The sequence below is a fragment of the Enhydra lutris genome, unplaced genomic scaffold, assembly GCF_002288905.1.
Source record: "Enhydra lutris kenyoni isolate GAN:26980312 unplaced genomic scaffold, ASM228890v2 scaffoldscaffold37, whole genome shotgun sequence".
NCBI lineage: Eukaryota > Metazoa > Chordata > Mammalia > Carnivora > Mustelidae > Enhydra > Enhydra lutris.
In genome coordinates this window covers 27,612,544-27,637,365 of record NW_019154121.1, presented here as the reverse complement: position 1 = coordinate 27,637,365, position 24,822 = coordinate 27,612,544, and the positions used below count along the sequence as shown (strand labels likewise).

The 24,822-nt window shown below is 36.2% G+C and overlaps 1 protein-coding gene across 10 annotated transcripts in view; it reads left to right on the top strand.

The window, feature by feature from the left end:
- The window catches only part of LOC111154508 (lysine methyltransferase 2C), a 267,678-nt gene that overhangs the window by 162,077 nt on the left and 80,779 nt on the right, over window positions 1-24,822 (top strand). For 9 of the 10 annotated variants that reach the window (XM_022514139.1, XM_022514145.1, XM_022514141.1 and 6 more), the window contains exons 10-16: window positions 460-629; window positions 1,084-1,235; window positions 1,983-2,096; window positions 3,008-3,085; window positions 5,364-6,073; window positions 16,177-16,296; window positions 18,967-19,083. In XM_022514139.1, the coding sequence (XP_022369847.1) occupies window positions 460-629; window positions 1,084-1,235; window positions 1,983-2,096; window positions 3,008-3,085; window positions 5,364-6,073; window positions 16,177-16,296; window positions 18,967-19,083 (1,461 nt within the window). The remainder of the gene's footprint in view (window positions 1-459; window positions 630-1,083; window positions 1,236-1,982; window positions 2,097-3,007; window positions 3,086-5,363; window positions 6,074-16,176; window positions 16,297-18,966; window positions 19,084-24,822) is intronic. The other variant, XM_022514140.1, reaches the window with a different exon arrangement.

The window sequence follows — 24,822 nt, the reverse complement described above, 5'->3', positions numbered from 1 at the left end:
TAGTTCTTGAGTTTGAATTCTTGCTTTTAGTTCCTAAGCTACCTACAAGCAAATGAAGTAGTTAGAAGCACCAGTTTGTTTTCACAATCCAGAGTTCAATAGACTTATCCCCGCATAAGCTATTTTCTCCGTAAGCTACTTCCTGATTCTGGGATATGTTTCTTTTTTGAAGTTTGGATTGCTATGTTCTTGGTTTTCTTCCTTCCCTATTTATGTTTTCTTGGATGTCTCTAGTCCCTATTTACATTTTCCTGGAGGTTTTAGTGCAAATTGAATGATGTCTCATCAGATGTTCAAAACACACTGCTTTCTCAAAAACATATACCCTAAATTAGTGTCATGAAAATTGAAGCTTAATGTATAATGTACAAATGTTTCATTGATTTCAGAAAGGTTCACACCAGAACTGCAATACAAATGCATAACAGACTTTCTGTTTTCATTTTTTCTGGTGTTTAGAATTGCAGAATATGTGTAGAGTGTGGCACACGATCTAGTTCTCAGTGGCACCACAATTGCTTGGTATGTGACAGTTGTTACCAACAACAGGATAACTTATGTCCTTTCTGTGGGAAGTGCTACCATCCAGAATTGCAGAAAGACATGCTTCATTGTAATATGTGCAAAAGGTAAGAAGAAACAGTTCTTCCATTGAGTTTTTGGTCAGTTCTCCTGTCCGTGTGATCATCTGCACTACCTTATCTCTTTGAGTTCCAAGCTTTTATCACTCTAATGATCCTTTGGGTACATAGTACTGTTAAAGATGAAATTAAATTACATATTAATGAGTCTGAAAGGCATCAGGAAGTGAATAGTCAAAAGACCAGAAATGAGCATTAAAGGGAAATGTAGGGAGGAAATGGTTTAAAAATAAGGCAGTAAAAATTTGTGAACACCTTTAATGACCTCTGAAAATGCCAGTTCCTTTTCTAGAACCTTCACCAATTGCCAACCTCTGTAACTTCACTTCTGTCATCCTTAACCCTTCCCATACTCAGTTCTCAGCAATTGCCTCTTTTTTCCCTGGATAGTAACTTGTCTTTAAATTAGAAAATTTTTATTTAAATATATTTATCACTGCAGATGGGTTCACTTAGAATGTGACAAGCCAGCAGATCATGAGCTGGATTCTCAGTTCAGAGAAGAGTATATCTGCATGTATTGTAAACACATAGCCGCGGAGATGGATCCGTTACAGGCAGGTGATGGAGTGGAGATGGCCGAAGTCACTGCAGGTAAATTTGAGGGTTTTGGGGTGTTTTGTTTTTTTGTTTTGATGTGCCAACCAGTCTCCAATAAATTATTTTAGTAAAGATGAGGGAATCCTGTGTATCAGGTCCCATCTTGTTCTTAATTTACTTACTCACTTGAATTCCAGGACTGGTGTGCCATATTCCAGTCGTGTTCTTTGAACCAGCGGTGCAAGTTGTCAGTGTTTGGCCCCATGACCTAGTTTGTGCTTTATAACCTAGGTTCTTTCACTCCAAATAAGTGTTTGTTTTATAAGGTCTTTCTTAAATGTTAGTTCATATCTTTTGAGCTCAAAATTTTGTTTAGGTAATTTTAGTAGTATACTGTTGTATACCTAATAAGTTTTTTCGTGATAAAGAAAACAGACTGCTTATAGATCATTTTTCATTTTCATCAATATGAATGGCGGCTTTTATAAAGTCCTGTGTTACCATCTGCAAGAGGTTTAGGTAGACACATTTTAATTACTAATGTTTTGTTTCCAAGATGCCATCTGTATACAGTTGTGAAATGTCCTTTTAAAATAATATGTCAGTAACCTTTTAATTCATAATTTAGATGTTTTTCCATCTACACCTAAAATGTTTGTGGTTGAAAATGTAAAAATGTGAAGAATTTATGGCATTTTGGGTGACAATTTACCCTCACTATAGCAAAGTAATAATTATTTACAGAGTTAACAAAAACAGAAAAACTTACTCTAACCAAAGAATAAATAACATTCTGTTAAGATTATAACAATGAGATGGAAGTTGAGGGACCTGAGGACCACATGGTATTTCCAGAGCGAGCGGTTAATAAAGAGATCAATGGTCAGGAGTCCACACCTGGAATTGTTCCAGACGGTAAGAATGTTTTTGGTCATGGATATATTTTATTTTCTGAAGAAAATGTGCATATACAGTGAATATATGAAATTTATTAAAAGTTTACTGTCCTAAATAAAAATGAGCCACAATGTGTAGTCACTTAGGAGATTGTTTAGGGAGGAGCTTTCTGGTTAAATAACATTAGAAGTTAATAGGGGAAAGGACGTGTATCTATAGCTCAGTTGAGATTTGGAGCTCATCATCAATACATACTTTGGGGGGGCCAAGTGATTTTCATTAAAAAGCAGTTTATTATTTTATCTCTCTTTAGTTATACTTGTAATTACTGACTAGAGCTCTTACTGATCATGAGATGGTTCATGCTGAGATAATGAAAAATTTATTGTTTTAGATTGTCTCGATGGTTCTGTTGGGGGTGTTTCAGGTATTTCGGTGATAGTCAATTAAGCTTTTTGCACTGTTGATAATAGCTATTACTATACCTGAGGATGTGGAATTAATGAGACAAGGTTGGGGAGAAACTACTTATTAAATTTAATCTTGGGTTCATCTGGCAGGCAGTATGGGATTTTATGTGAAATTTTATATTCTGTATATTGAGTATGTACATATGTAAGGCCTCAGATTATCTGAGATTCGGTTTTGTGTTTAATAACTGCCGTGAGAAGGTATGTTGCATAAGATGTAAAGTGAAGAAGAGTAAGACAAAGTTATCTGTAACAATAAATCTTGTCCTAGTGCATAATCAGATTCCTAATTTCGTCTCCATACCCTACTTAACAATAAATAGTAAGTGTGTTTTGTGCTGGTGTTGAGAATTGGCGTTTGACAGGAGGATAAAAGTCTTACTCAACTTACTTTTGAGAGAGCAGTGTTAGAGAAATTCTGAGTCCTTGCTAGAGGTGCCATAAATGTGTCATTCACAGCAGCCCCCATCCACACAGAAGAGCAGCAGAGGAGTAATCTACCAGGAAGTCTTGATGCACATGGTCTTCTCGCTTCTGGTAAGTGTGCTGTCCTACTTGATTGGATTACAGCACAGTGCTCTCATGACTGCTATGCAGATTCTAGTCATAATCTATTAAGTTAATTTTTCAAATGAATTATCCCAAAGAATTACTTACTACTGCTGTATACACATCACAGTAATGAAATCTTTTAGTTAAGTGATCCTTTTCTTAGAAAGAATTGGCATTGGCGTTCTAAAGGAGGTTGTATTCTCTGTGGAGTTGTTAAATCAAATGTTCATTATTAAACAAGTGAAAATCAGGGGCTCCTGGGTGTATCAGTCGGTTAAGCCGCTGCCTTCGGCTCATGTCATGATCTCAGGGTCCTGGGGTCGAGCCCCGCATCGGGCTCTCTGCTCAGCGGGGAGCCTGCTTGCCTACCCCCGTCCCACCTGCCTCTCTGCCTGCTTGTGATCTCTGTCTCTCTGTCAAATAAATAAATAAAATGTTTTTAAAAAAGAGAAAGAGTAAGTTAAAATCATTATAGAAGACGACTGGTAGGAGCACCTGGGTGGCTCAGTGGGTTAAGCCTTTGCCTTCAGCTCAGGTCATGATCTTGGGTCCTGGGATCGAGCCCCACATCAGGCTCCTTGTTCAGTGGGGAGCCTGCTTCCCCCTCTTTCTCTGCCTGCCTCTCTGCCTACTTATGATCTCTCTTTCTCTGTCAAGTAAATAAAATATTTAAAAAAAAGACTACTGGTAGAACATAATAGAACTGTTTGGGATGAAGAGCATGTTTACATTTTTTACACCTTCCTGCCTAGTGTACAGAAAGAGTGTACTGGTGGTCTGCATGTGTGCTGCACATTTTCTTTTTTCCAGTGAGTCTTGAGGTAATTGGTCTTCTATTAACCACAATTTAGGCTTCATTTGCCGTTAGGATAAGTTTTTTCACTTGAGTCACTCAAATGAATGGAACTCGTTATTTACATGTAATTTTCTGTTTTAAAAGTCTTTTTTTTGAGCATTCCTTTTTTTTTTTTTTTTATTTGTTTTTTTTTTTTTTTGTAGGGGTTAAAAATTAGGCAGAGAGGCAGGGAGGGGGTGGGGGGGAAGCAGGATCCCTGCTTAGTGGAGAGCCCAATTCGGGGCTCGATCCCAGGACTCTGAGATCATGACCTGAGCCAAAGGCAGAGGCTTAACCCACTGAGCCCCCCAGGCACCCCTAAGCACCCCTAATGTTGAGTATTTTTGAAGCATTTTTGTGTGTAAAAATATTTGGATTAGATCCATTATTTGATGTTTTTTTCTTTTATCCTCAACTGTAGTCTTTCAGGGAGTAGGAATAAAAAGTGGTATTTCATTTTGATATCAGAACATAGTTAAGTGCAGTCACCACAGTAAATAGTAATGAGGAAATTAATAACTCTATCAGTGTAACTTAGAAATTACCTTCATAGTGTTTGAAATAAGAGCTTTTTACCTGGTGATCTTACCTACAGAGCCATGTAGGACTCATGTAAATTGGATCTCTGACTTTGTTTTCAGGCACAGTAGGATTAAAGGCTTAACACATTAGCCCCCAACTTAAAATTTACCAGTTAGTGACTTAGATATTGCTGATATCTAATTTGCTAAGCTTTGACTGTTTAATTATTGATCATGAGGAAATAACAAAGATTCTATCCAAAAAATGTATATGTTAGCAGGTACAGCTAATAAGTAAAATAAGTCTTTTCTATCTGTGTTTGTTACTCATTTGAGTCTGCAGAATGAGTTTCGGTTATGTCAGTGATATTTCATTTGAGTTGTTTATATCTGAATGCCCGCTATTACAAAATCGCTGTGTATTCTAGATTAGTCTTTACTTTTTAACTTGGACACCTCATGTAACTTCACTGAGCCTCCTTTTTCTAGCTGTTGAAAGAATGTAACTTTACCTACAGAATTGTTAGTCTTTTTGTAATTGTCCAAATTGTAAAACATATATGCTTAATAGAATTCTATTAGAAGTTCTGTTTTAAATATTTTTAACAGAAATCACCTTAAACTCTGGGGATCCTATTAAGGTGATGTTTTTGTAGCTTTTCTGGCCTGATCTGTGACCAGTTCTAATTCATAAATCTTGGTGTATTTTGGTCTTTATTAATTTTAAATGGTTTTCTTGATAAATACCTTCAGATTTAAGTCAGGATTTTAACCATAAGTGTGCTTTGGAAATCCCTTGTCTCCCTTCTCCCCCCTTTTCCTGCCCAAGTCTATTAATTTTAAGCCAGAAAATTTTTAGATTTTAAATTTATAAGTACATTAACATAACATATTCCAAATTTTGTAGAATCCTCCCAAGATAAAATGAATCCTGAAATGGAAAATCAGATTTCTCATGAAGTTGATAGTGAAAAAATGGAAATGTCTTCTAAAGTGATGCATGTTTGTGAAGATCGAAATGAAAACAAAATGGAAGTGACAGAAAATGTTGACGTCCACGCACAGCAGATCATTGTGCGGCACGAGGACCCGCGGTTAGAGGAACCCAGAATGTTGGCGTCTGCAGAAGAATCACGGCCTCCAAAATTGACCATTGAATCTGCCGCTGTTCCACCAGATGCCGTAGTGTCCCCGTGTAAGGAAGGTACTGCTTTATGTCCTAAGGAGCAGCTGGCTGTAGAAAGGGTACAAGAAGAAATGGAACAGAAACCAAGTTCTGACTCTTCCACTGTATTTACGGACTTTGAAATGGCTCCTGCAGTTGAGGGCTGTGTGAAAGATGGTTTATGCCAAGAAGACAAACCTGTGAAATTCCCACCCGAGACAGAGCTGTCATTTGTGTCCGCCGCAGACGTAAGCAAGGCCAATGTGTCTTCCTCTCCGCTTTCTTCAGACTTGCCTTCCCACGACATACTGCACACTTACCCTTCAACCCTCAATGCTTCTGTTGGAAACATTCTGCCGACAACATATATTTCAGTCACTCCAAAAATCGGCATGGGTAAACCAGCTATTACCAAAAGAAAATTTTCTCCTGGTAGACCTCGGTCCAAACAGGTAGGGTGATTTTAATGATACGGACAGGAAACATTCTGTTGGAGCAATTCAATAAAATAAGGCATATGTGGAACTTTGGTTTAGAGGGTTATTTTTCCTGTTTCCAGGTAGAACTTAGATGTAATGTTGACCAAAGAGACCATTTTTTTTTTTAAAGCTATGATGAAGACTAATTTATTAAACTTGAAGTGATCTTATTCAGAATTCAACTTGGTTGGGACATACAAATGCAACCTATGTGATTACAGTTTCTAATAGAAAACACTAAAATTTTGAAATTCTATGCCACAGTAACAGTAGAGCCTTAAAGAAGCAGTAAAGTTTGAGGTATATTGTAACTAACATTTATTTTTTCCCTCTACAGTATTTGTTTATTGGTATTATTCTTTGCCTAAATTTTTAACTGCTTAAGCATCAAAATTTACTAAGAGAGTTTTTCATGGTGTGTTTTTCTCATTTGGATTTTTCTATTAATTGCTAACTTTGTGACCTCTCCCCCACCTCCAAGCTAGGATTTACTTCAGTGTTTTCATGGAAGAGTCTTAGAATTGCATTGTTGGTCCTTGGGCAGTGAGGGGAGTTCTTCCCATGACCTGGGTAGTGTGGATTCTACCCCTTAAGGTTAAGTTCCAGTTCTTTTTGTGGAATTTAAGTGAAACTAACTAGAAAACAAAGTGAGACACTGTAGTTAAGATTATTTATTCTACAAAATTTCTACTTTCTGTAATTGTTATAAAATGGCAAGATAATCAAACAGTGCAGTGTTTAGTCACAATGGTACTTTGAAGTTTCAAGTCTCATGATTTAAATTGCTTCCAGTGATTAAAGTTTGACATTCTAGTGGTACCATCTTGATCTTGATCATACAATTTTGGAATCCGAAGCAAAGTAGAAAAATAGAATTTTATTGTAATGTGAGAATTAGTCTCCTCTAAATTCCAGATATAGCTTATTCCCTAAAGACAGCAAGCTAACACACCAGAGGCAAAGTAACTGCCTCGTGGGAGAGAACGGTTCCTTTGTGGCAAATTTATTATATATGCATATTATATATGCAGTAACTTAAGACACTCCTTCCTATAGGCCTTTCTCTAAGTATTTTCCATGATACTTATTTTATGTTCTCCCAGGAGGGGGTTTTCTTCTCAAACCAGATCATCTCCTCCTTACTCTTGTTTTCTTTTTTTGAAATAATTGTTAAGTAGCAGTTACTTGGTTTGGGCCCTGAAAAAATGTTAGCAATGAAATTTCAGTCTCTAATTTAATTTTGGTTCAGATATTTACATTCTTAAAGATAATGCATCATAAATATTCTTGTCAAATTTTACTCTATAGAGACTTCTGTTCCAACTGAGAAACCATTAGGATTATTTTTCTGTGGACTTAATGTCCTAAGATCTATGTGCTCGTGAGTCTGAGTGTGTGTTAATGTGTGTGTGTTTGAGAGCGTCTTCCAGGTTTATCCCATTTTATGTGACCTGTGTCCTAACATTTGTCATCGCTTCTGCTGTATTCTCTTTCAGTTCCCAATTCTTGTAGTATCCTACTTTCTGTTGAGTTGCCATTGTCTCATTACTGCTTCATAATTTGCTGCTAATCTCATAATCAGTTCTAGGCATGTTCAGCCTGTTAGCTTGGTCTTAGTTGTGTGGCAGACAACCTTCACTTGACGATGCATAGCTTGCTAATATATTGCTGTTTTTGTGGAGAGTATGGATTGGATAGAACAAGACAGCTCTTTATTTTTTATCGTTGTTGAGGTACTGAGGTCATAACTTCCAGGGAATATTCCAGTGTTTATGTTGGAAATCCTTGAAGTCTGTCACTCAGTTGTATGAATTTCTTTGATGTCAAGAATTCCTGTGTTATATCTTCAGTTCGTGTTTATTTTGCGTATTCTTGTAGTGCGGACTGGCTATAAAATGAGATGGATGTTTATGGCAATGATTGTGATATAAGCAAGATTCTTTGCTGTGTTCTGATTATTAACATCAGTAGTGTTTCCATATTTTGTTGAAGGTTCTCTGGTCTTTAACGGTATAGTGAAGCCTGTCCGAACATATGAACTGCACATTTCATTGGTTAAATTCTGTTTCATAGTCATCAAATATTTATGTTTATTTCAACCATTTTCTAATGTTATGTGAGCTTTTCTAAAGAATTCACTTAGAAATTAAATGAATACTTTAATTAGAAACAGAAAATTTGAAAGCTTTAGAATTTTAGGTGTCAGCTAATGATTGGATTATTGAAATGTTTTTTGGAGAAAGGTGTTAGCCAGTAGAAGGGTCGGCCAGTGCTGTCTAACAGAAATATAATGCAAGCCTCATAGATCTACACTTGATCTTAGCCAAAAGGCCAAGAAGCAATAGATCTAATTTAAAAATTTCTAATAGTCCCACTTAAAAGTAAAAATAAGCAGGTGAAATAAATTTTAGTGTTTTAACTTAATATATTAAAAATATGTTAGCATTTAATCTTTTATATATGTTATATAAATATATATATAACAAAAATATAATTATATAAAAATTATATGTAACTGTAATACATAATATATGTAAAAATAATTATGCATATGATAAAAGTTACTAATGCGATATTTTACATTTACTTTTCATGCTAAGTGTTCAAGATCTGGTTTCCCACTACATAATTAGAAGTCTTTTGTAGCCTCATGACTAATGGCTATCTTACTGGACCATGCAAGAGCAGACATTTTTAAAAACAGGAAAATTTTAGTTCCAAAAGGAACTACATTTGAAAAGAAATACCAGCGGAATTAAAGAGTGATAAATTCAGAATGGTGCTCTTAAGTAGAAATAGTCTACACCCTCCAGTTGCTCATGGGACATATTTTAATACAGATGATAAAAATGATTTGTTGTAGCAACAACTCGTTGTGTATTTTCAGTGTATATTAGATTGTCAATATAGAAGCCCTACATATGTACACATACATGTTCATGTGCTCTTACATACATACATATGAGTACATATATATGAGTATGTGTAGTGATACTGGAGTGTGGATGGGTATATCACCGTTCTGAGTCTGACATGTCAGGACTCAGACCATGGAATCTATACAGGATTATTTTCCCTTTAGAAGAGGTTAATCATTGAAGTTTAGTGTTTTATATTATACTTTTTATATGGAATAGTTTAGGTGTTATTTATACTATGTTCTTCATGAGCTGTTTGAAGTACTTCTTGGATATATGCTTCACAGCCTTACTATAGAAACAGTAACTTAAGTTTTCCTGATGGTTGTGGATAGAAAAAGTTTCTTTTTCTTTTTTGTTTTCTTTCTCATTTCAGACAGAGGATTTCATAAAGATAAGGGAGAAGAGTACAGACATGGTAGGAGGAGAAGGGAATTGGAGCAGTGACAGGCAGCCAGCCAGCTGGACATGGTTTCATATAAATTGTCCCAGTGAACCAGTTGGCTTTTCTTTCTTTCATCCTTTATTGAAGTTATTTTTTTAATATATATTTTAGTGTTTCATTTTTTCAGTATTTTTATGGGTATATCCACTTAGGACCTTAGGTTTGGAAAAGTCATTATTGGCCAACTGCATGTTATAATTGCCTGGGGAGCCTTAAAACGTATCAGTGCAATGACCCCACCCTGCCCCAGTTAAACCAGCCCTATAGTCGTCTTTGCTGTTAGCCCTGAAGTAAAGTCCTGAATTAGAGAGATGTGCTACTCATTGTTACTTTTCTGCATATGACTTCAAGAAATACTCTTAAAAAGCAGTGGAAAAGAGGATGGAAACATTTTTTATTTCAGCATATCAAATAACAGTGTGTTTTTCATTTTCTACTTATTTCTCTCATTCCAAAGTTGTATTTATCCATTTTAATTTGGAAATTCTGAGATAATAGAAATCTCAGCCCATCTTCTGTTACTTATCCTATTTGTATCACTTTATTTTATGGAAAAATATTGCATATAATCACATGACTGTGCTGTGCTTCAGACATTTGTGTACTACGTGCTTTCATGATGGTATTGAAAGAAGTTTGTTAAACCTAGGAAATATGTTTTATTGAAATATTTACTATTTCAGTGAAATTTCATAAAAGTGAACATAAGTACTCAGCTATATTTTGAAAACTTTCAAATTCTAGGAATTTTTTCATTTTTGATTTTAGCTCTCAGTTTTTTGTTGCTGAAATCTTATATATGGAAAACTTAGAGATTTCCATTAAGTTCTGAGACTGAAATTTATTGAGGTGTTCTCAGAAAGTGAAATTTCTTCAGTATATGATGTTTCCAAGGATAGTACTCCATTAGATCATAACCACTTTTCCATTACATTGTGAGGTGGATATTTTATTTTTTATTAATTTGACTAATTTTATTACGAGCCATAGAATTTTATAACATTCTTGTCTACTGCAATAGCATTTTGAATGAAATGTTTTGAGTTAACAAATCAGTTTCATAATCTATTCCTGTGAGAGAAAAACAAACCTCCCGGGCAGTGAGCTGTAGAGGATTGTAGTTTTATTAACAATTCCAAGTAAGCACTTTGTTTTTTAAAATAGTGGACACCATTTCTGGCTTGTAAACAAAACGTTTAGTAAGAGGCACTGTTGATTTTTTTTATTTTTTTTTTAAGGTTAAAAAAAGGCGTATCTATAAATCATACTGTCCAAATAGGAGAAGTTTAGTTCTTATTAAATTATTTCATATCCAGCTTTTAATTAAAATGTTTGGATTTTTGAGGCATTGCTTGCTATAACACATACACGATGGCAGTCACTAAAAGGAAAGAAATTACCCCACATAGTTTTAATTGTCTCTTCTTAGATACCTATTCGGTAAGGTAAAACCTATATTTCTGATACTTTGTTTTAGAATCTATTGAGGGTTTCATTAGTAAACAGATACATATTCTGTTTTCTCTTTGGAGAATAAAGGGTGCACTGTAGTTGCCCAGATTATTTTCTACTTACGTTCTTCTAGTCTAAATACTATGCTGCCTTTTAAAAAAGTGACTTTTAAGAAGTATTTTGTATTGTTTACATCTGTTCTTACTGTAATCGATACCAGGAAGGATCGGCTAATACAGGTTTAGCATGTGCGTTTCCATAGTGCAGTTACGTGGATTCAGATCCTTATTTTCCATTATTGTCTGTGTGCCACCAAGCACGTTACCTTGCCGACTGTCTTGTTTCTTCATCTGTAAAACTACATCATATGGTTGATGTTGGAATTTAATAGTGACACATACACAGCACCTGACCCGTAGCAAGTGGTAGTATTGCCCTGCTTGCTTTCTTGAGTTGCAGAGTAACGCAGATATTCTGTGAAAACGACGGCTCGAGGAGACAATAATCTGTATTAAACGTAGCTCTGGAGAACCAATCAGATCGACTGATACTTATTTGTACTGAAACGTGCCAACAAAAATACAGGCCTTGGGTGGGTCGGACCCGGTCTCAGTAAATACGGTGTGTAGTAGGTTTCTCAACTTCAAAGCCAAGCAATGGCTGTGCAGATGTTGGAACTGAACAGCCTATTAATTATACTCCACGTGATATGTGCTGCTGGAGAGGAAACCCCGGGTAATACTATGGAGAAGCAGAGGCGTGAGAGGAAACAGCTCAGGCTTGTGTGCGGTGCAGCTGAAGTCCAGGAAACACTGCTCTAAATCACTGAGAAGCTGTAGTTTTAAACCTAAAAAATACCTAGCCCTCTCAGTGGCGAGCTGCAAACACATACAGATCAGAAGCGTCCCTTTCCTCTTGGTTTCCTTGTGCCTATTGTGGTATTTCTGAAGCCATCACCAAAACCATTGCTAGCACCAGCGAGATTCACATTCCTAAATTATTGAAGGCTAAAGCTGGTAACAGCTGTTTTTGTACTTTTATCATCTTATCAAAGCACTGTCAAGGACTAAATTTCTTGTTCCATTTGATGTTGAACTCGGTATTGTATATGAGACTTACTTACGTGAAAAGAATTCTGTAAGTCATAGAAATGAGTCGTTTGCTGTTATGGCTGTAATGTACATGAGTGAGTGTAGGTACCGAAAAGGAATCACAGATGCTTAGGTTTACTGTTTCTCTTGCTGGTCGTCCTTTCTGCTCTCCATCGTTCTCGCTTTCTCTAAATCAGACTCATCCTTCCATAGCAGCCTTGGTTTCACAGACATGTTGGGAGAGCCTGGACCTGAGTGAGGGGGACTTGGAGGTGTGAAGTCTGCCCAGGAGGCCCCGAACCTCTGCCTGCTCTTGAAACTTCTTCAGTAGATCTGGATACTCTTGGGCTCTAATAATGACATTGATCATATTTAACAACCCGCAACAGGATTGGGCTTCTAATCATAGAAAGTTGACCTTAATATCCTTTGCTCCACTTGCCATTACTGTTTCCATTGCATAATTTACCAGGTTGATAAATTTACCCAAGAAGTTGGCCTCAGGTAGAAAGAAGCTTAGTATCAACTTTGTTTTTTTTGTTTTTAAAGATTTTATTTATTTATTTGACCGACAGAGATCACAAGTAGGCAGAGAGGCAGGCAGAGCGGGGGAAGGGAAGCAGGCTCCCTGCCCAGCAGAAAGCCCAATTCGGAGCTCAATCCCAGGACCCTAGGATCATGACCTGAGCTGAAGGCCCCCTGAGCCACCCAGGCACCCCAGCTTAGTATCAACTTTAAACAGGTTTTGGGGTCAGTCATTATTGTTAGGATCTAACTGAATCTCAACCATACAGGTTTTTGTGTTTTTTTTTTTTAAGTTTCTGTAGGATTTGATAGCAAGTTGCTTCTCTTTAGCTGTCTTCACAGCTTAGTTTCCTGATGGCTACATTTTGAACCCTTTCGTTTATAATTCATTTTGTAACAGTGCATTGGATGGATTAGTAATTTTTTTTAAGGTAAGGAAATTCAGGAATGTAGGCTATATCTAATGGGGGAATTAGTATTTTTCATACTATAATGCTTATTGATGCATTTATGCATCTAAAAAAAATGCCCAGTGGAAAAAAATAGGCATTCAATAAGCATTGAATAGAATGTTTAACAGTGAACAAAAAGAATAGTCTTTTCTCATCAAGCTTCTAGTCCAGTGGGAACAAATAAATACAAATGTAGTAAGTATAAATTTAAGTGTAACAACAGTATAAACCTGTTTCAGGAGACAGGGAAGTTGACCTCTGAATTGTCTGTGTAAATTCTTTTTCATCAATGCTGAGATCTGTAGGATAATTTATAACTGCAGTTGGCAATTATAGCTGTATTTTAGTTTTAAGGTCTAAAGGATATATTAGGTAATTTCTTCATTGTCAAAACATCTAAGTATGATCATAATTTTTCTCCAGTTCCTATAAAATTGCACACAATCTATCTTCCAGTGTCTTATGATAATATACTTATTAAAATTCATAATGTAATTACCCCAGCTTTTATTATATAAGTTCTTCATAGCAGTTGAATGGTTTTCTAATTATTCCTGAAATGGCATCCAAACATTCTTGATCTATGGAGCCCTTCATTTTGTTCATCCATGTTCTATGAAGTGTAAATGTTTTTAAAATGAGACAAGGTTTTGGCATCAAAGCTAACTTTTAAATTATGGTGAATATCATGTTATCTGAGAGTACGGCTTTTTATAGTATGTTTTAAGAGCCGTCTGCTGACATAACATTAAATGATCCATCAAAAGGAATTTTATACAGTAGCCACATATTATCAGAGAAAAGCCAATGGAAACATTGAGAGAACTAAGTTTAGATAACTCTTGCCCCCATTCTCTACCAGTAAATAATCAGAAACAGTAAAACATATGACCCCAAATTTCAGTCAGTGAGAAGATGCAAAACATATTGAAGGTAGAGGACAGTGCAGCTGGGGCACTGAAGGAAAGACCTCTTTGAGGAGAAATGTCCGAGCCCATAGTGAAGAATCAGAAGAAGAACCATCTGCGGAGGGTCGCCATTGCTCTGAGTCAGTCCGCCCCCGAGTGGCGAAGAGCTTGGCATGTTTGAAGGAACCCAGGGTAGCTGGGGCCTAACAGTCAAGAGGTGGCCACAAGATGAGGTGGGAAAGAGGCACCAGGGAAGGTTTGCAGTAAAGTAAGTGCACTGGAAGGGTTTGAAGCGAGGGAGTGTCTGGCTTGATTGGATTTCCAGTTTTTGCAAAGTCCCTCTGGCTGCCGTGTAGAGAAGGGCTTTGAGGGAGATGCTGGGTAGGGAGAATCCAGTAGAGCAGCTGGCTGGGAGATTGAATATGCTGATTGACTGTTGGTTTGGATTGAAGGAGTGGCAGGGGAGAATGATGAGGGAAAAGAACAGATCAGAGGACTCCCCATTTTCTGACCTGAGGTCTGGAGCCCATTTCTAAAGATGGGGAAGATGGTGAGATGGAACTGAGGAAGGGAGTGATTTTAGACGTGGTAAACCTGAGAGGTCTGGTGTGACAGAATGGACGTGCTAAGGAGGAAGCTGAAAACCATGCTAACTTCTGCAAGAACACGTGGGAACTAGAAATGTCAATTCGGGAGACAGCAACATCCAAGATGGTGTCTACAGCCTGCATGATAGATCATACCACTTGGGAAGAGACTAGAGAGAGAGAGGAAGATTGTCCCGGCCTCAGCCCTGGGAAGCACTGTGGCTTTGGAGGTCAGGTGGTGGAAGAGGACAGAAAGGTCAGCTAGGAAGGGCAGAGAAACTTTCACAGGTGTGCTGCCTTGAACCTGTCAGAACTGTATGGAGGAGTTGACAGTTCGAGTACAGTGAGAATAGAGAAAGGACTTCTGGCAGCATAAAGGTTACCCAAAGACCCTGGATGCAGCAGGAAAGAAGACAGAGGTGTAGAGGCAAGTTGATCTGATACTGCGAAGCGAGGTCATTCACCTGTCAGTAAACTCAGGATCGCATTCACTGAGCTGGAGTGCAGGTTAATTAAAAGTGAAACCAGTCTTTTCCTTGTGTGTGTGTGTGTGTGTGTGTGTGTGTGTGTGTGTGTGTGTTCTCAAAATACTGTTCCTGCATTAACTATCTACTCCCCAAAGGGTAGTCAAACTCTTATTTTGGTTGGTTTTTTAAATTCCTGGTGGTAGTTTTATGTGATTAATAGGCTACTACTTGTTTGAGAATATTCTAGAAACCTGGTAAGTACTGTGTTTCTTAAGTTTGGGTCATTTAATTGGTAAAAGTTATAGCATGTGTTACGGAATTGCCTAATTCAAAATAGGTTTTTTATTGCTGGACATTTGTGTTTTTCTTTAAAATGTTATCTTTGTGGAGTAGACTTTTTTATTTAGGCTCCTTAACATCATCATCAGATTAGCCCAGGGTTTTACTGAATGTGGTTATTAAGAAGTAAAATGTCTTATTTTCATTTGAACTATTTTAATAAGGTACTGTTTCTTGTATAAATAACCAAGTATCTTAGGCATTTTAATTTGCAAATTTAGGACAATTTGCTTTAACATTTTTCACTGTACAAATTAGCCCCTTGAATATAATGTAAGGGTAATAGTCTCTAAATAAAAATAAAAACCAAAACTACCACTCGTGGTCCCTGGAAGGAGGAGTGGTTAGGCCCTGGGATTATAACGGATAACCGCATTTTAAGATTGCGGACTGACTTTCCATAGTCGAAGCGAATGTGTCTGTCAGTTGCTCGTTTCCGATTGCATTTGCTTGTCCACTGCAGCAGGTGAACATAACGTTTGCTAAGGTTATTTCTCTTTTCCAGGGAGTGATAGTTGTTAGAAGAAACTAATTCCCAAGTAGTTTCTTATATATAAGTGTTAATTCTTAGAATTTAATTGACTTTTATGTTTTGGTTCTACAATTACAGTTCATGAGTCAATGTTGATGTCCTATAACCCTGATTCCTAATATGTTTCATTGCACTGATGTTTCCATCTGAATAAAATATTTAATGTTAATTATAGCTGCAAACATTTAAGCATAAAGTCATTGTAAGCCATAAGCTTCCGTTCCCTATCTTGAAGCAATTTGTCCTAAATTTCCATACGTCTGCATTTGTTTTTGCTGTTCTAAAATTCCTCAGTTGCTGGCTTTGACCTTTTACGTTGCTGAGTTTTATACATCTATTTTCTCACCTGCCATATCCTAGGGGGCTTGGAGTACCCATAACACAGTGAGCCCACCTTCCTGGTCCCCAGACATTTCAGAAGGTCGGGAAATTTTTAAACCCCGGCAACTTCCTGGCAGTGCCATTTGGAGCATCAAAGTGGTAAATAAAATTGCATTTACATTCATGTATCATTTCTTTCTGGTTGGTTTTGTCCAAGTAGAAGTTAAGAATTAAGCCTTTCTTTTCTACATAAATAGTGCAGATTCCAGAGCCACTTTTTTAATCTAAAAATTTTAGTATGAAGAGTCAACATGCTTGCACTTAAAAATCTGGATTAGGAGGAAATTATATTGCAATTTTCCATGACTGATTTTAAGTGTGAATTTTTAGTAACTTCTTTTTATGGTTGCTTCTTTTTATGTTGTAATTAACAGTGTTTCTGTGGGGGGAAATCCTTGTTGCACAGGCTATAAAGTAATTTAGGACTTGCTCATTCATGATAATCATAAAATTTTGTTGCTTAGAAAAGAACAAAAGAAAACTGCACTAATCTGTTATGTGCTAATGGAGAAGAAATACCAGAATTGCAGCAGATTTCACTGTCTGTGTTAATAACCTCACAATTATAGGGCCTCTCTCTCATGTCATTGATGGAGGACTCTGCTAGTTCTTGAAGTAAGTTATGTAGTCTGATGCATTTGAGAGGGTAAACAATAATGTGAAAAGTATTAGTCATCAAGTTAAAATATTTTACTACCTAGAGAAGATAATTTTCTTCATCTTCTGTATTTAATATTCTGGAATAAGGCTGTTTATTTTAGACTCATCAGGGATTTCAAAGGAGTTCTAGTTCTACTCCTATTTCTGTCACTATTAGAACTCTTTTAGCTCACTCTGATACGCAAGGTGTTGGAAGTAGAGATCGTTGTTTTAAGAGTATAAAAGATGTTTTGACGATTTTATAGCAAGTACCACCAATTTTTACTTATTCTCACCTGTGTCCTTAGTTGCGGGGAGGAAAATAGATTATTATAGTCCTGATTTAATAATTGACTTAACTTTAAAAAAAATCTTTCATACTTATCAATAGCAAAACTATCCAGTTCAATCCTCCCTATCCCTTGTTCAGAAAAGCACAAGAGATCTAAAAGAGCAGTTTAAGAGAGCAAGGAGAGGCAATTTGTAAATTATTAACACTGAGGAGAAAAAAAGATTACCCCCTTTTTGTTTCTGTGTATCTGTTTTTATGCTCATAATCATAAATTATCAACCTAGGAACTGTTGTGCTAAGTAGGTAATGAGTTCAGCATTTCAAACTACAATAAAAATGATACCAGTTGAAAATGTGACATATTATTTAAGTTATTATGGGAAAATCAGGAATTTCCTGATTATTTTAATTTTAGATACACAGAATATTAAAAGTGTTGATGTCAGACTTTTTCAGGAAGTAATACATAAGTCTGGGTATAAACAAGAAAACAATAGCAAATAACCCTAATATTTATTTGTTAAAATATCAGAGAATTTAATCTTATTTCCTGTAGAATATTTTTGTGTGGTGGGTAAAAATTCAGATCAGTTATTTGCATTTCAAGTAAAATTATTATCCAGATGAGTTAAAGCACAGGCTGTTTACCTTTTTATTAGCTTTCCTATAAACTTTAAATACATTATTCTCTAAATACTGTGGTAGAGTGAGGTACACCTGTTCAGTTCAAACAGATAGCTATTGATTAGTAGGGAATATGACAAGTTTAAGACAGAAAAATACTGTTATACACTAGCAAAATTTAGCTTTCGTGCACTGTAGTAGCCGTGCGGAATACTGCTAAAGAACGTGGACCCTGGAGCCCGAGTGGCTAGCTCTAGATTTTGGATGAGCCACCCTTTTTTTTTTTTTTTTTTTAAAGATTTTATTTAGGGGTGCCTGGGTGGCTCAGTGGGTTGGGCCGCTGCCTTCGGCTCAGGTCATGATCTCAGGGTCCTGGGATCAAGTCCCGTATCGGGCTCTCTGCTCAGCGGGGAGCCTGCTTCCCTCTCTCTCTCTGCCTGCCTTTCTGCCTCCTTGTGATCTCTCTCTCTCTGTCAAATAAATAAATAGAATCTTAAAAAAAAAAAGATTTTATTTATTCTTTTGACAGAGAGTGAGAGATCACAAGGAGGCAGAGAGGCAGGCAGAGAGAGGGGGGAAAGCAGGCTCCCCGCAGAGCAGAGAGCCCGATGCCGGGCTCGATCCCAGGACCCTGAGATCATGACGTGAGCCGAAGGCAGCGGCCCAACCCACTGAGCCACCCAGGCGCCCCGACAAGTTACTTTTTTATCCCTCAGTGCATTTATCTCTAAAATGGGGTTAATAAAATAGTACTGACCTTATGAGATAGTTACGAGTGAAAGTGCTTAGACTAGCATACAGCCCTTGGTCAGTGTATGTCAGCTGTTGCTGTAATTGCTGAGAGAACGGTTAGTGGGCGAGTCCTGGTACCTGCTCGAATACAAATTGGATGGGGTTAGTGGATGTTGAGCCACACAGGATGTAGGATTAGGAGGGGGAAAAATAAGGCCAAGGTTTGCTGGTACAGGGCATTCACAAAAACAGACCCAACATTTGATTCTAAGATCATAGGCATCTTTTGTTTATACTTTTTAAGTTGCGTAATACATGTTGAAAGATAAAAATAAGCCGGGTCTCTTAATATTTATCATCTAATCAGAATAAGAGAGAAGCAAGTATTTGTGTAACCTTTAATAACATGTTTTATCTCACGTTGGATTTAAAGTTCTTTTGGACTTTTGCAGAATGCTAATTTTTCCGTATCTGTTATGTAGGGCCGCGGGTCAGGATTTCCCGGGAAGCGGAGACCCCGTGGTGCAGGATTGTCAGGACGAGGTGGCAGAGGCAGGTCAAAACTGAAAAGTGGAATCGGGGCAGTTGTGTTACCTGGGGTAAGGCTCATTTCTCATATCCTTTATCTCTGCTATAATCCTTAATTTGTTGACTGGTGATGATCTCATTTGTAAAATTACTACATTGTAAGAGTCATAGAAATAAACCAGAATTTTTATTTTACTCTCTCTCTACTTCTCCTTTTTTTTTAACTTTTAAAATTTTCTTAATATTTTATATTTCCCATCTTCTTTCTCTTTTCTTACTTCCTCTTGCACTCTGATCTTTGTATAGCAACCATTCCCAAAAATAAATATGTAACATATTTCCTCCTTTATTTTTTTATAAAAGCAAACTCCTGTTACATTATTGAGCTTATTTGAAAAAATTAAGTTGATGGTTTAAGTTCTTTGTTATAATATGGCTCACAGAAAAAACTAGAAATATTGCAGATTACTATATACTTTAAAAATGTTGAAGATTTTATGACTGTCTTTGATATATTTTAATTCAAGATTGATAAGTATTTGCTCATTGGCAAGTATATGAGGCTTTATTTAAGTGTGTACTGAAAAAGTCTATAATTGGCAAACAGTGGCAGATATTTCATGTGGTAACTTTACTGTTTTACCAAAATCTTGTTTTTCAAATTCTAATCATCATTTTAAGTTCAGGAGACAAGTAGACAAGTAGACAGTTTGTGCCACAGTTTGTGTATCTGTTTACCTATTAAAGGATGTTGTAGTTGCTTCCATTTTTTGGCTATTAAAAAAGCTGCCAAAAAAGCCCCCTGCTATGAACTTCTGTGTTTAGGTCTGTATGTGGACATACGCTTTGTTTCCCCGTGAATGAATGTCTGCAAGTGGCATGGCTGGATATATGGTGGGTGTGTACTTAGCTTTTTAAGGAGAGGCTGCTTTCCAAGCAGGGTGTGGCATTTTATGTTTGCAAGAGTGCAGGAGATGCCTTTTTCCTCCATGTTCTCACCTGTGCTCACTGTGGTTAACCTTCCTTTCAGCCATGGCAGCAGGTACGTTAGGAATATCTCATTTGCATTTCTCTCATGACTGATGATGTTGGTCACATTTTTAGGTGCTCATTGGTAACATTTTTTGACAAAGTCACTCTTCAGATATTTAGTACATTTTAAAAATTTGAATAGTTTTTTAACTTGCTCAGTTTTGTGTTTTCTTTATGTATTCTTGTCATGGTAAAGAACTTGATTGGTATAACAAAGCTTTAATTTTGATGAAGTCCCATTTATTAATTTTTTTATTTTATGATTGTGCTTTTGGTGTCTGAGAAATAATTGCATAACCCAAATTTACATCTTGATGTTTCATGGTTTTAGGTGTTACGTTTACCTATAGGATCCAGTTTGAGCTAATTTTCATGTATGATATGAATATAGATCAAAGATCATATTTTAAATACCCAGTTGTTTGAACACCATTCTCTGAATCGCCTTTGTTACCATTCCTAACCATTAGTTATCTGTATGTTTGTGGATCTGAGTATACTGTGTTACACTGTTGATCCGTTTCTCCATCTTTAGGCTAATGTACTACACTATATTGAATATTTTTACTTTACTATTGAAATCAGACAATTAGTTTTCCTGTTGGTTTTTTTTTTTTTTTTTTTTACACTTTTTCAAATTTGTTTTGGCTGTCCTAAATCCTTCATGTTTCTATATGAATTTTACCATTGGCTTGTCAGTTTCTGCAAATAAGCCTGCCAGGATCTTGACTGGGTTTGCATTCAAGCTATAGATCAGTTTGGGGGAAGTTGATGTTTTAACTGTGAAGAGTCTTTCAATCCATGAACATTGTGTATCTCTCTGTTTTCTTTTTAAATTGTCTCTGTGATGTTCTTTAGTTTACAACATAAATGTTTTTTGCATTATTTCTCAGATTTATCTCCAAGTTTTCCGTATTTTTTATGCTATTGTAAATGGCAGTGTTGTCTCAATTTCAGATTGTAGTTGTCTGTTGCTAGTATCCAGGAATACTTATTTTTGTGTATTATATTCTACAGCCTTATTAAACTCTTGTATTACTTCTACTTGTTTATTCGTAGAACCCATCGAGTTTTCTGCACTTATGACGCTTATGAGCATGTTGTTTGCAAATTAAGTTTTATGTTTGTTTAATCTGGAGGTTTTCATTTCTATTCTTTATTGCACTTGCTATAATCTTCAATACAGTGTTGGATAGAAGTGATAAGGTAACCTTGTCTTCTTTCCTGTCTTGAGGAGAGAAAACAGTTATCTTTCATCATTGAGTATGATGTTAGCTCTAGTTTTGTTTTATTTATTTATTAAAGATTTATTTATTTGAGTGAGTGAGAGGGCGAGTGTGTGTGCACAGGTGTGGGGGGAGAGGCGGAGGGAAATGGAGAGAGAGAATCTCAAGCAGACTCCCTGCTAAGTGCAGAGCCTAGCATGGGTAATCTCATGATCATGAGATCATGACCTGAGCCAAAATCAAGAGTCAGAGGCTTAACTGATTAAGCCACCCACGTATCACTTGTTGTTTTTTTTAAATAGACATCCCAATCAGTTTGAAGAAGGTCCTTTCTACTCATAAGTTGTTGAGATGTTTTTTAATCAGGTGTAGCTGTTGGATTTTGTCAAATGCTTTTTCTGCATTTATGGCTTTTTTATTGATATGGTGAAGTATATCGATTGGCTTTTTTTGTATGCTAAAGCAGCCCGTGTTGTGATAAACTATACTTGGTCATGATGTTTTTTCTTTTTCGTATATTGTTGGGTTCAAATGGCTAAACTATAAGAAGTCTATATATATGTCTATAGACTTCTTTTGTCTATATTCACAAGAGTATTAGTTGGTCTCTAGTCTTAAATTTTCTTACAATTTCCTTGTTTTTGGTATTGGCAAAATGCTGGCTTCCTTGAGTAAATTGGGAAATAGAATTTTCTCTTCAGTTTTCTGGAAGAGTTGTGTGGTATTGGAAACATTCTTCCTTACAGTATTTATATAGAATCATTAGTGAAGCCATTTTGGCCTAGAGTTTTCTTTGTGAAAAGATTTTTTTTAAGTTTTTATTTTAATCACCCAGTGCTTACCATTGACAAGTGCATTCCTTAATCTTCATCACCCATTTCACCCATCCCCCACTCCGCTCCCCGCTGGTAACCATCAGTTTGTTTTCTGTAGTTAAGATCTGTTTCTTACTTTATCTCTCTTTTTTCCCCCTTTGCTCATTTGTTTTATTTCTTACATTCCACGTATGTGTGAAACCATGTGAGATTTATTTATGACTTATTTCACTTAGCATTATACTCTATAGCTCCATCCATGTCTTTGCAAATGGCAAGATTTCATTCTTTTTTTATGCCTGAATACTATTCTATTGTGTGTGTGTGTGTGTGTGTGTGTGTGTGTGTATATATATATATATATATATCACATTTTTTTTATCTGTTCATCAGTCACTGGATACTTGGGCTGCTTCCGTATCTTGGCTGTTGCAAATAGTGCTACAGTTAACACTGGGGTGCATGTATCCTTTTGAATTCGTATTCTTGTATTCTTTGGGTAAATACCCAGTAGTGTAATTGCTGGTTCTAGGGTAGTTCTGTTAACTTTTTGTGGAATCTCCATACTGTTTTTCGCAGTGGCTGTACCAGTTTGCTTTCCTACCAACAGTGCAAGACAGTTCCTTTTTCTCTGTCCTCACCAGTACCTGTTGGTTGTTGTGTTTTTGATGTTAACCATTCTGACAGACGTAAGGTGATCTCTCAGTGTAGTTTTGATTTGCATTTCCCTGATGGTGATGATGAGCATCTTTTCATGTACCTTTTGGCTCTCTGGATGTCTTTGGAGAAATGTCTGTTCATGTCCTCTGCCCATTTTTAAATTCGATTATTTGTTTTTTTGGTGTTGAGTTCTATCAGTTCTTTATTTATTTAGGATACTAATCCTTTATTGGCTATGTTATTTGTAAATAACCTGCTCCCGTTCTGTAAGTTGCTTTTTAGTTTTGTTGATTGTTTCCTTGCTGTGCAGAAGCTTTTTATTTTGATGTAGTCCCAATTGTTTTTTGCTTTTGTTTCCTTTGTCTCAGGGGGCCTATCTAGAAAAATGTAGCTATGGCCGATGTCAGAGAAATTACTTCCTATGTTCTTTTCTAGGATCTTTACGGTTTCAGGTATCACATTTAGATCCATTTTGAATTTATCTTTGTGTGGTATATGAAAATGGTCCAGTTACATTCTTTTGCATGTTGCTATCTAGTTTTCCCAAAAAGATATGTTGAAGACACTGTCTTTTTCCCTCTTCATTGGAAGATTTTTTAACTGTATATTCAATTTCATTGGTATAGGGCTATTTAGGTTATTTATTCTCATATGAACTTGTCTTTCAAGGAGTTTATCCATTTCATGTAAGTTGACAAATCTGTTGGCCTATTATCCTTTTAATATCTGTAGAATATGTAGTGATGTCACCTTTCTCATTTCCAGTGTTGGTGATTTGTGTCTCCTCTCTCTTTCCTGATTGGTTTTGCTGCGGGTTTATCAATTGTACTGATCTTGAGCCAGCCTTTGCTTTTATTAATTTTTCTCTATATTTTTTCCTGTATTCCATTTTATTGATATTTACTGTGATCTTTATTGTTTTCTTCCTCTTACTTTGAGTTTAATTTGCTCTTCTTTTTTTGTTTACTTAATTATGTCCCTGCCTGGAAATCTCCCACTTGTGAGGTTTAGGTTAGACCTTTCTTTTCTTTTAGGCTTAAATACCTGTGGTCTAGCCAAATAAAACTTCTGTCACCTTTAGGATAAATCAGAGTAATTAATATATATATAGTATTGCCTCTATATATAGAGGCAATACTAGAACACTCTCTCAAAGATTGCCTTCTTTACCTTTGAGATAAATAGGTTTTATATATCTTGTAGTTTAAAGTTCATGAAATAAAGTATACAATGAAAACAGTGGGTCACTAAGCTATATGATATTGTTTTCCTTCTTACATTTACAGTTGCTGTACAAAAACCATGATTTTTTTTTTTAATCACTTGTATTTTAAATATGCTCTTTGAATCCAGGGCATATTGCAGCTTTCTGTACAGACTTTGTTTCTGGTTTGTACTGGGAATACTATAGTCCATCCTTGTTTTTTATTTCAAATAAAAGTGTTCTCTCATTGAATTTGTCTTTGAAGATAATAAAATTTTATCATTTCTTTGAGCCTGTTCACTAGGTATCATCCAGTTATAAAACCTGTTTTGTTTTCTGTGTTGTAGAAATGGGATGCAGAAATGAATACTTCTTACTTCAGCATCCTTTTGTTAGCTGTATTTTAGCTATGGCCACATTTTCCTATTTTATAATGTTTTCAGTGTATCTTTAGTTATTTAGGTGAATGACTGGTAACTTCACTTTAGTAGACACTCAGTTATTACTAATGGAATGATATTTTACTTTATGAATCATCTTGTTTGGTTTGCTAAAACTTTAAAATGCTAATTTTGAGATACACTTTTTTTTAAGAGTGAGGGAGAGAGACACAGAAGGAGGGGCAGAGGGAGAGAGAGAATCTTATGCAGGTTTCATGCCCGGTGTGGAGCCCAATGTTGGGCTCAGTCTCAGAACCCTGAGATCATGATCTGAGCTGAAATCAAGAGTCAGATTCTTAACCTCCTGAGCTACCTGTGCACCCCAAGATGAACATTTTTTAATATATTTCCTCAAAAAAAAAAAATTACAGTATACTGTTAGATCAGAGTTATTTGTACCGCTGCTTCCTCTTGAGTCTTGATTTTCTTTCTT